This window comes from Biomphalaria glabrata, chromosome 9, assembly GCF_947242115.1.
Source record: "Biomphalaria glabrata chromosome 9, xgBioGlab47.1, whole genome shotgun sequence".
In the NCBI taxonomy this organism is placed as follows: Eukaryota; Metazoa; Mollusca; class Gastropoda; family Planorbidae; genus Biomphalaria; species Biomphalaria glabrata.
Genome location: NC_074719.1, coordinates 30,885,916 through 30,898,495, shown reverse-complemented (window position 1 = coordinate 30,898,495; position 12,580 = coordinate 30,885,916). Strand labels below are relative to the sequence as shown.

Genomic DNA, 12,580 nt, shown 5'->3' with positions numbered 1-12,580 from the left:
TACTCGATGTGGCTCCTATGACGAAGAAAAAATATGTCCAACAGGTTCACTAACGATCTCTCACCCGTTATGAATGAACGGTTTCTCTGGTTGTAGGTCGATTCAGCATATGAAGATCAGGCTTTGATAATATACTGGTTAAGTAGACCAGACGTTACGATGATTACTGTCCTGACGAAGGTCACCCTGAGTTAACGGCTCGTTGAACGTGCGATCAAACAGGCGACGACTGCATGTAGATCTAAAACAAAGTCACTCTGCGATGCTGCTGTGTTCAGCCGTACTCCGATGAAATCTTATCTTCGAGTGCACGACCCTCACCTGAGTAAACGTTCTGCTTCGAGGTCCGGTTCGATGTTCAGACTTCGGGCGTCGGGGGTCGCCACTGTGATGTTGCTAGTTCAGGCTGTCTTGAAGTCAACCAATTACTCTGCAATCGTTTGGGTGTAATTGTTCGGGTGTATTACGTGTAGTTGACCAACAACACAAACAAGAACTGGCACATCGATTGTAACAGGTGAAGAGATGTAGTCAACGATGATGAACAAGTTAATATATATTTATTATGATAAAAGGCCACAGTAGAAGTCTCTGTCACTAAACACGTCGTTACCCTGGAATGTTCTAACGCTAACTGATTTTCCGGTCTCTAACCCAACATATCCCAAACGTCACTAGTCCCGTTCAATATGCGTCTACTATGGTGCGTCGCTAAATAACTAAAATAACTAACCTATATAAATAAGGTGTCTAACAGTAAATATCACGCACATTTTTTTAAATGGACTTTTTTTATGCAGCGATTTTCGTTCAGTAGCGTAACCCCGCGGCATGATATGAATTCCTTAAAAAAAATTAATAATCAGATTTTATTTATTTTTTGTTTAGTGCCCCCATTCGGATAAAAGCCGCTTATTTTTGTGCGTTTTGTTTGTTGGTCGGTCTGTCCGTCACGTTTATATAAAAAAAAAAACAAAAAAAAAACACTATAAACGTTATTGAAAATCTGATTTGACCTTTAATGTTCCTTCCGAAACATTGCAATAGTTTTAAGTATCTATAATAGATTGTTCCGGATGTTTTTGTGAAAAACAAATCAATGCCAACGAATGTTTGTTTCCTCTTCTTAGATTAAATTTAATTTTCATGCTTAAATGTTGCAAAAAAAACATGATCATTAATAAGTTGTTCCGGTTTTTTAATGTAAATTGCATATAAATGCTAAATGAAAATCTCTATACTGACTTATATTTCATTAACTATAATGTTGTTCCGGATATTGTTTTATAAAAATAAATTATGTCCAATGATTGTTTGAAATTGCATAATAGTCTAATATTACACTTATATTGTTTGACAGTACGTCACTATAGTTTATTTATCGATATCAAATTGTTCTGTATTTTCAACTTAAAACAAATTTATGTCAAATGACTTTCTTTTTTCAAAAATATCGACAATAGGTTGTTCAGGATTTTAAATTAGTAAGAAAGTAATGTATTAGAAACAATTATTGAAAAACACTTTTTAGACTTACTTTACATTGAATTTTATTGCTGAAACATAACAGAAGTTTTTTTTATCTGTAAAGAATGTTCCGGATTTGGTTTTGAAAAAGAAATCAACCAACATTACTTAAATTTTCTTACAAATCGTCGCCGAAATTGTTCCGAATTTTATATGAAAAATCTACTTAGACAAATAACTGTTTGAAATCCCTATTCTAATAAATAAAACAAATAATCTTCTTCTCATTTACGAATACCGGTTCTTCCGGATTTTTATGACAGACAATCGAACTCTTTTTATGTAAAATCTCACTTCTGTTGTGCATTACATTTAATTTTCTAGCGAAACGTTTTAAAATCTAATTATCGTTAATATTACGTTCCGACTTTTAAGGAAAAAACTTCCTAACACCAAAATAGGGTATAAAAATCTCTCCCCAAGATTATGGTACATCTAATTTTCATACGAGACCATTCCAAAAATCTAATTAATGGTATTATATTTATCTAGATTTCTCTTTTCACTAGACCATCGGAGGAGCTAGCTAGGGCATGTGACCATTGACCACTGGGGTGGTAATTTGCATACGAGCGAAATGACTCTGGACCAGAAGAATGTTTTTTTGGACATTCCGATGGTCTAGAGGTTAGGTTCGCTTAGTGCGTTATCGCTAGGCGGTGTTGTCGTTTCCAGGGCCACTGGTTCGAGCCTTGGTAGGCGCAGTCCCTTATTTTCGTCGCATTTAATTCACTACTTTCTCTCATTTAAAAACTTGGTCCCTGGTGCTACTGTTAATTAGATCTAGATCAAGTAGATGTAGATCTTAAGAGTGCTAAATCAGAAGTTTAGTTTATGTAGATCTACATCATTATTCTAGTTCCGTTTAAATGAAAATGCCAATAGCTATGTTGATAGCCGTGCTGAGACATCGAAGTACAAGCAAGATATATCAATGCTGAAAGATTATCTAAAATCGCTTGTCTGACGTCGTACTAAATTGATTATCTCGACGGCCCCGGGTTGTTTGTTTGTTTGTTTTACATGTTTCGGATGTTCCTTCCGAGTTGAAGATAGTTTACTTCCTAGTCCAAACTTCCCACAGGACGATGGGGTATGGGAGCGGGCAGCGGTTTGTAAGACAACTTCTGTCATTACAAGAAAGACTAAATAGTCATAAATTATTATAAAATCAATACTTAATATCTAAACATATACACATGTATTGCATAGAATAATAATATTGTAATTCATTTCGACAGTGGCCTAACGAGAGAAAGACGGGTCCCCAAGACGCTGTAGCGTAGTAGGTGTAGAATTGGTGTAAAAAAAAACTGCATAAAATATTAACTAAAATTCATATTAACCTTTAAAAGCTTCAATGGGACAAGGAAGTTTTTCTAACTTGGCATTACTTAATTGAAGGGAGAAGTAGAATGCAGAAAACGTAGCTGAGGAAGCGCTCCCCCAGATCCTCCTGCTAGCTGGAACCTGATGTGCCTCCACGAGTATATCCCAAAATAACCTTTTCTTCTATACAAAACACACCAAGACCCCAGATGGCTAAGGGTGGCGAGTACGATTTATTTCGTCTAGTGGGCACCAAAAGTAAAAGATTTGAGAATCACTGACGTACACTATAAGAAACTCAACATGCCTTGTTGCCTTTGCAACTGGACCCCTCAGTACGCCACTGCAGTTCAATAATCTCATGACATAATATAATACACAAACACTCGCTATGTAGAGAGGCTTAAGCTAAAGATGAAAAGCTGAAGCATTTTTATAATTAGAATGAAGAAGTCTTTGTTAGTAACTTTGTATATATAATGTCTGTAAAATACTTACATAAATGTGACTGGTCTTTGGTTGAATGGTGCTCCATCAACTTGTTTTTGAGGAGAGAATGTTCGACCTATTTAAAATATTTTTGAGGAAAAAACTTTTAGTACAACTTACTGCTTAAACTAACAAGGAAAAAAGACAAGCTCATTATGATCGCAGATGCAAGAGGCCATTGTGGAAAATCATGACGAGGGAAGGGTTGTCAAAACTCAGAGATTTGAGTGCTTATTCATCCTAATGAAAAGTGACATATACAAAATAAAAAAACGTGATACGCCAAGAGAGACTTAAGTAAGTAACACCAGCATGCAGACATCTTGATAATGTTCATGATCAACGAGCAACAGTCTCACAGAGTACGGAACAAAATGAGTTTTTGTTTCATTCAGCTGTTGCCTGAATGGATAGTAGTCGATTACTTACAGACGATTAGACATAGAAACTGGACTAGTTATGGTGGGGCAGGGGATGGCTTTCATTCTACAACATGAATGACTTTCTAAAAAAACTTCTAACAAGCTCATTGCGTTAACTGTGACATGTAAACAATAACAATACATTGCCAATCACTGGCGGATCCAGGGAGGGGGGGTAGTAAAGGTGATCAACCTATCCCCAAAGGGGAGTTCAGGTGTTAACTGTGACGTGTAAACAATAACAATACACTGCCAATCACTGGCGGATCCAGGGAAGGGGGTGGTAAAGGTGATCGATCTATCCCCAAAGGGGAGTTCAGGCGAAATTTAGTAGAGAAATCCCAAAATTTGTATACGAACTCTTTACTTATATTAATAAAATATACTATTATTTATATTTTAACTTATTTTTAGAATATGTCGCCCCCTGTTTTTTTTTTTTTTTTTGTAATAATTAGCACTAATTTAAGAAATGACTTCTATCAACACATATAAAATATAATGTTACCTCCAGGTAGATAACTTGGAACATTGCCAGATGCATCTTCTGAATTAGAAGGTATTGTTACTGGTGTTGCTAGATTAGACTGGAAAATTGGTTGATAAGCAAGTGATTCAGTAGTCAACTCCTTTCTAACATCTGTTTGTAGTACTGGAACATTGGGAGATGCTTTAGAATGTTAAATACATGATATTAGTAAGGAGTTCAAAGTTTATTTCAATGAATCACAATTTAATAATTATTTTTGAAATATTGCATTGAAACTCTTTCTTATTATTTCAGCTCACAAGGGACGAGTGTAACATTACATGGGTCTCAAATTGGTAAGTGTAAGATAGATTTAAACAACTTTTTAACAGAACATACCTTAATACCATTGGGTTTTTACTTTTTACTGGGTTTTTTTTTACTATTCAATACACAAATTTATCATCTGAATATTGTCAGAATGTTTACCATGATGATATCTACATCCTGACTCTGTTTTTGGATACCTAATGCACTAATAGGCAACCATTATGACTATGTGAACGTTTCTTGAAAGTAGTCTGAGCTTGACATGTAATAATGTAAGAGAACAGATGGAGATGTAAGAAGTAGGTACTTTATTGATTTTAATGTTATCTGGGCCTTCGGAGATGTCTTGAGCATTAACATTTTATTTTTAAAATGAATTTCCAGTCAGTTGAAATGGATGAGCAGAGAAAAACTACAGTTTGACCAACAAAAAATCCAAGTATTCACGAGGAGCTGCTTCAACACCAGCCTATTGGAAGAACACTCTCAACTTATTTGATTGGAAATCAAGAGAAGAAAGTGTGACATGTATTAGAATGGAGTTTTAAAAGTGTGACATGTATTAGAATGGAGTTTTAAAAGTGTGACATGTATTAGAATGGAGTTTTAAAAGTGTGACATGTATTGAAATGTAGCTTTAAAAGAAATGGAGTGCCCTTCAAGATAACCTGGAGATGCAACATGGAGATAGAATTAAAAATTAATTTTTTTTGTCGAAATGTCCACAGGATAGGAGATGTAGATTGCGCCTTTTATTTGACCAATGGTTAATACATCTCTCAAACAAATGTCAATACCTATTAAATCTGAAATGAAATATTCATTTGATTCAATAGGAAAACATAAAATTAGAGTTTAAGATAGAGAATATGAAAATGTAAACAAAACCACCCTATCTTAAAGAAATAAAAAGTCAACAAAACTTTTACCCATTTCTAGAGGCTTCAGTGGTAAAGGTTGGCTATCAACTTGTGTATTTTGTCTGTCATGGGAGGACGTTTGGCTGAAAGTGAGCATACTTTGCCTACCCTGGTTTGATGGTTGATTGCCAATTGGTGTACTTTGTCTACCCAGGTTTGATGGTTGATCGCCAATTGGTGTACTTTGTCTACCCAGGTTTGATGGTTGATTGCCAGTTGGTGTACTTTGTCTGTTTAGGGAGGATTTAGCTACATGCCAATCCTTAGATTCCTTCCTTTCAGTGCCAAGATGTTCTTGTATATATTTGTGTGAGTCTTTAATAGAAATGTTCTGGAATAATGTTGATCATAATGGAAGGTTATACAATCATACCATAAATCTCATGTTCATATACACTTTAGCAAATTTAAATATGACAATGTTATACGGCCATAAAAAGTCTCGGAGCAAAATTCAAATTTATGCTTTCGTCAGTCTTGTCAATGTTCCTCTATTAATGTCAATGTCATTGTCACGCTTAATAGTGTGTTCAGCCAGGTCGAGTATGAGGTAGACTTTAGTCAATGAAACATCAGGAAGACCTTGAAGACATTTGCAAACAAATGCGCGGATCAACAGGGAAACAACTATTTCACTGAAAATGTGAATAATGGGTCAAGACTAGAGCTTATCATCTAGAACATTGCTTTGTGATACTATACAAAGAAACTGTGAAAGATGGGTCAAGTATAGAGCTTATCATCTAGAACATTGCTTTGTGATACTAGACAAAGAAACTGTGAAAGATGGGTCAAGTATAGAGCTTATCATCTACAACATTTCTTTGGGATACTAGAACAAGAAAACGAGGAAGATATTAGGTTCATTGGTTACTAGTTATCGCTATTTGTTCATTGTTTGCAGTGCATTGTTCAATATTGATAGCTTTTTACCAGACAAGCTTGGTTAGTACTGATAATAATCTTTTTTTTTTTGGAGGAACGTCTGTGATTTATAACATTTTATTATCTAAAGTCCAGTGGTTCCCAATCTTTTTTGTCTCATAGGCCCCTTACCATGTTTTCCAGTTTTTGGTAGACCCCCTGCTCAGCTAATAATGCATTTTTCAAAATTCATCAACGTCAAATGTGTATTTTTTTCTCACTTATTTCTAAGCCCTGTGTATATTTATTAAGAAATAATTCAAAATGAAGCTAAATAAAATGTAATAGCTATTACATGAATTTACAAACCAAAAAATAAATGCCTATTAGTGGGCTGCTTTGATAAAATTTCAAAATTGGGCTTTAATTTAATTAGGTTTAATACTAAAACTTCTCAGTTAATGATGTCAGTTTAGAGTTATCGTTAGAAGATTTAATTTATAAAATTAATTATGCAAGCGATTTTTTCATAAAAATACACCAATTCTAAAACAATTACGTAAATGTAAGGGAGGCAATGTTACAATACGTTAACGAAGAATTACAATTTTTTGTGTATTTTCGTATCACTAAGTCAAATATATTTATAAAATGTACAAGAAATGTTCACAACAAATATAAATATTAGTTAAAGGTGTTTTTTCTGGTCAACTAGCTGCTAAAATTAAAAGAAAACATTTATGTTTGTTTATAAAGGCTAAGAATGCACTTTGTATGTAAATATCACGCACATTTTTTTAAATGGACATTTTATGCAGCGACTTTCGTGCAGTGCCGTAACGCCGCGGCGTGATATGTTGCTAAACTAATTCCTTAAAACTTTTTAAATAATCAGATTTTATTTATTTTTTGTTTAGTGGGGCCATCAAGATAAAAGCCGCTTATTTTTGTGCGTTTGTCTGTTGGTCGGTCTGTCCGTCACGTTTAGATTAAAAAAAAACAACAATGACACTTAATGAAATTGAAAATCTGATTTAACCATTAATGTTCCTTCTGAAACATCTCTATAGTTTTAAGTATCTATAATAGATTGTTCCGGATGGTTTTGTGAAAACAAATCAATGTCAACGAGTGTCTGTTTGCTCTTCTAATTTATATTATATTCAATTTCATTGCTTAAATATTGAAAACACTTGATCAATTGTTCCGTTTTTTTTAATGTAAATGGCATATAAATGCTAAATGAAAATCTCTATGCTGACTTATATTTCATTAACTATAAAGTTGTTCCTGAAATTGTTATATATAAAATTATGTGAACTGATTGTTTGAAATCACATCACTAACTTACATTACACTTATATTCTTTGACAATACGTCACTATAGTTTAATTATCGATATCCAATCGTTCCGTATTTTCAACTTAAAACAAATGTATGTCAAATGAATTTTTTTTCAAAAATATCGAAAATAGGTTGTTCAGGATTTTAAAATAAGAAAGTAATGTATTAGAAACGATTATTGAAAAACACTTTTTAGTGGCCCCCGTAAGGGGAAAAGACGCTATTAGGTTTGTTAGACTTATTTTAGATTTAATTTTCTTGCTGAAACATAACACAATTTTTTTAATCGGTAAAGAATGTTCCGGATTTTGTTTTGAAAAAGAAATCGACATACATTAACTTTCAAATCGTCGACTATTCCCAAATTACAAGAGCATAGCTAAGGGGGATTTTGATTTCAAAAACCCCTCCAAAATATTTTTTAGATAAAACCCCCTCTTCAATATAAGACTAAAGCATACAACAGTTAGGCCTACAAGATTCTATAAGCGTAGCCAAGAGGGGTTTTGTGTTTAAAAAACCAATCCAGCGGGGTTTGAAGCTAAAAATCACCTCTTCAATATAAAAAAAAGCAAATTATATTCTCAAAATTCTACGAGCGTAGCCAAAACGGTTTTGAGTTTAAACCCCCCTCCTCCAGAAGGGCTTTAAGTTTAAAACCCCTTCAGATGGTCTTGAGTTTAAAATCCCCCAACAGATAGTTTTGAGGTTGGAAACCCTCTCTTCAATAATATTCAAAAGCAAACTACAATCATCAAATTCTACGAGCGTAGCTAAAGTGGTTTTGAGTTTGTTTAAAAAAAAAACTCAAGAGATTGTTTAGTTTAACCCCCCCCCCCCCCCCCAACTGATGGTTTTGACAATAAAACTTCCCTTTTTGATATAAAATCTAAAGCAAACTACAGTCACCAAATTCCAAGGGCGTAGCCAAGAGAGGTTACACATTTTTACCAGTCGCTGGGTTCCATTAATAAAGTGAATAGCATGGAAGTTATATGCCGAAATTAAAAAAAAGACTAAATATGGTTTAACAAAGATGGATAAGACGGATTTATAGAGATCGGGTCTCAATCAAAGAAATCCTATGCCGACCCCTTAGTAAGGTTGTGAAAGAGCGTCGCATGAGGTTTGCAGGACACATTCTCCGACAAAATGAATTACGCATACCAAGAGTTGCGATGACATGGAGGCCATTATGAAGAAAGCGCAAACAGGGACGTCCTACTATAACTTGGCACCACACATTCATGGAGAACCTCAGAACAGTGGACACCAGGTGGGAAGAGGCTCCAGTCATTGCCAGTGATAGATTTTTGTGGAGACAGCTTGCCGCCCAATGCACCGAACAGCGCGGGAGGATCTTAGTCCTAAGTAAGAACAGCAGATTAGGTTTTTTGAACTAAAATTTTTTAATTGCAGGATATTGCACTGTTGATACCTCAGAATGTGTATATCCTTTAGTTTAAATACCAGAAATAGTGCTTGACAACTGACAAGGCCTTTTTTATCACACGTAGGATTGGCGTTTTCCAAATTAATTAACACCTCCAAAGTTACAAGTTTGTCTATTTTTCAGGAGATTTCTACAATTTCAGGAGATCTCCATGACTTTTTCGATTTTGACGCAGCAACCCTGTTTTAAGTTATAATGGTTTAATTCAAGAGTTTATACCTAGAATTAGCGCGGGGCCTATGAAAGTGCAGAGGCCCACTGCGGCGGCAAAGATTGCAGTAGCCTAAGGCCAGCCCTGTGTACAAACACAGACATGCACATACCGGTGTATATATATATATATATTTGGCTGGGGGGGGAGCTGTCTTCTTCTTTCTCTTGACTAAGGACGCTTCATTTCTTTTGCTATCGGCGTCAATCGCACTAGCACACACAGCCTTTCTCCATGCACTCCGGAGCGCAGGTGGAAACTATTCAATATGTGCTCTTGGAACATGTATATTGACCAGCTCTCACTGCCATAAAGAAGAGTGCTCACAACACAGGCACTGTAGACTAGGAATCTGGATGCTGTGGTCAATTAAGCATTTTCCAATACATACATACAAGAATATTATAACTCGCTTAAGAGTATAGGATGAAATTCTTAATTTAAACTATGCCATGTAATCCATTCAAACAACGGGTAAGCATTACACTTTAGTACTAGTGCTCACTAGATCAAGGTCTAGGAAATTATGATATGAAATGCCACAACATCAACATGAAAGAAGGGTATAAGACTCTTAAATCATTACATCACATCACTATAATAAGTTAATCTCATTTTTAAAATGATATATATATATATATATATATATACACATATATATTGTTATAACTCTGCCTTGCATACCCCCATCCAAATTAGTGCAGAAGTGCGCTCTAGCATGTGGACTGTTAGAGATTAGACTGAGAAGAAAGGTTGACATTAGATAGACAACAGAGTTCAACTTAGTCTAAGAGCTTATGAAGGAACTGTGCATAAGATAGACCTTGTTATTATGTGATGTCATATAGATAAAGAACTGTCATCGTCCAATAGCCTTACATAGATTTATCACTACACATATATACACATATACATACATACACACACACACATATATATACACATACATACATATATATATATATAAATGTATGAGTAATATTGTTACTACATGGAGAGCTATAAATTATCATACATACCTGAGGAAATGAAAAAGATGGTACTGATGCTGTTCCAAGAGGAGCATATATTTGTTTTGAAGTATCATATGTTCTACCACTATATGTTGTGGTACTGGCACCAGAATGTGGTTTCAAAGAGGAGTGGTGAGTAGAAGCTACACTGGCAGGTTGACTTCTAGACAATTTTCTAGTGCCATTTGTTTTTGCTATGTTCCTGGGCTTGAAGATTGACATTTTATGTAATAGCAAAGTGTAAGTAAACATTTTTTAGCAACAGAAGATTGCCTCATATTACTGACTGATTAAAATGTATTATAGTTATCAACAGGCTTAAAATTGATATTTTAATTACTACTAGTAATGACAGAATAGTGGTTTCCAAATCAGGGTATCTTGTTAAGAATACAAAATGGGTAAAATGACTTTCTTTGAAGTAAAAAAAAAAACTGCATTCATAAATATTTATTCTGGCAGTTGGTCAAAAAAAATTTAATATAGCAGAAGGATAAGAAAAACATATCTTAAATTATAACTATTCAATTGTTAATCTGTAGTAGCAAATTAAAAATTTAAATTTTAACAAGTACATCTTAAACTTAATGCAAATTTCATAGACTTTTTTAATGTGAAAACTAATGTGGCTCTTCATATTCTAAAATCTGCAATGATTTTCAAAACTGCTATAACAATTAAGTTTTTAAAAAATGAACTTTTTCATTAAATTTATTGAACAAAACCTTTTATTATACAAAATAAAAGCAAAAAAGTAAAAAACAACCATATAATAGTTCAATTGTGTCAAGATAACAATCAAATAATAAACAGTCATTTAACTATTTCCTAATTAAAATATTGACAACAAAAAGGAATTTATCATAAATTAGTGATGTCCCTTCAAAGAAAATGACTGAAAGAAAACCTAACAAATCAGTGATATAGTCACGTCTTTTCAAACCAATCAGTGATATAAAAACATTTTAAGAGATTTTTCAAGGACTGTTAGTCCTTTTTTTCCCATCTACTTGTTACCTTGTTAGCCATGAGAACACATTTCAGTATTTACTCTATTAAGAAAAGATAATGATTACACATACAACTTTTTGAAAATATTTTTGAAAAGAGACTAAAATGAACAACAAAGAAGAATTTTTGAAACTGCAAGAAAAGACTTCTAAGAACCATTTTAATTTTGCCCCTTTTTTTCAATAGGCCCAGCCATCAAACAAATTTGATATAGGTAAAAGGAAATGAAAACTTGCCATGAAAATATGTGTTTCATTTCTAGGATGGTTATCACTAGCATCTTGACTATTGGTTTGCACTTCAATGTGACCAACACTGGGCATAGCCTGAACATAAGCAGACTGCATAGCTAAGGTCTCCTTCAAGTTGTTCACTTCTTGACGTATATGCCACAATTCATCATCAAATCCAATCCCAACTGAGGAGCAAATTTTTTCCAAAAACACATATAAACTATATGAAGATTTGAAAGAAAAAGATTTTAATAAAATTCACAATCCAGGTCCATAAAGGTGGCAATTACTTTGTCAATGCTTTCAAACGCCTATTTTCCACCACCTTCATCTATGATGCTAATAAGTTAGATGCTGATTTTTTAAAAGGGCTTCCATTTAGCATGTAAACATGTTACCTCCCCCTGACTAATCATTTTTTTACAAAGCTTATATCAACTCGATCTGTCTGTCTGTCTGCTTTCTATCTGTCTGATAGAATGTGTGTACATGTTATTTCTCCCACACCCATTCTTGGATCAAGTTGAAGCTTCACACATATAGGCCTATTCATTGGCATAGACAAAGACATGAATACATTTTTTTTTAAAAGTAACCAATTAGTCCATTATTACTGGTAGTTAATTATTTTGTTTGATACCAACAAGGGAAACTAATCCTTCAGTATTCATAGATATGGCTAAATTTGTTGAGTTTAGCCCAACTAAATGATTTTTAACGCTATTTCTCCCTCACAAATTCTCCTTTAAACATTTATTTATTATACCTAACAAAACATAAATGTATTTTTTTTAAATACCCAATAAGCCAATTAATTATTGGTAATTAATTTTTTTGTTTTGATATCAAATATGGGAAATAAGTTGTATTTTTTAAAGGATTTTTTTTATATTTTGCTTGTTTTCATGTGAGAATTAGCATGATTTGATTTTATGCTGGAGGGTGTAAATGACCTCAGTAAGTGT

At 33.8% G+C, this 12,580-nt stretch overlaps 1 protein-coding gene across 15 annotated transcripts in view; it reads right to left on the bottom strand.

The window, feature by feature from the left end:
• LOC106073466 (centriolin-like) overlaps positions 1–12,580 on the bottom strand; it is a 276,342-nt gene that overhangs the window by 139,192 nt on the left and 124,570 nt on the right. For 13 of the 15 annotated variants that reach the window (XM_056040843.1, XM_056040842.1, XM_056040844.1 and 10 more), the window contains 5 exons: positions 11,619–11,800; positions 10,378–10,578; positions 5,496–5,817; positions 4,276–4,437; positions 3,355–3,421 (listed from right to left, as the gene is read on the bottom strand). In XM_056040843.1, the coding sequence (XP_055896818.1) occupies positions 3,355–3,421; positions 4,276–4,437; positions 5,496–5,817; positions 10,378–10,578; positions 11,619–11,800 (934 nt within the window). The remainder of the gene's footprint in view (positions 1–3,354; positions 3,422–4,275; positions 4,438–5,495; positions 5,818–10,377; positions 10,579–11,618; positions 11,801–12,580) is intronic. The other 2 variants (XM_056040849.1, XM_056040854.1) reach the window with 2 other exon arrangements.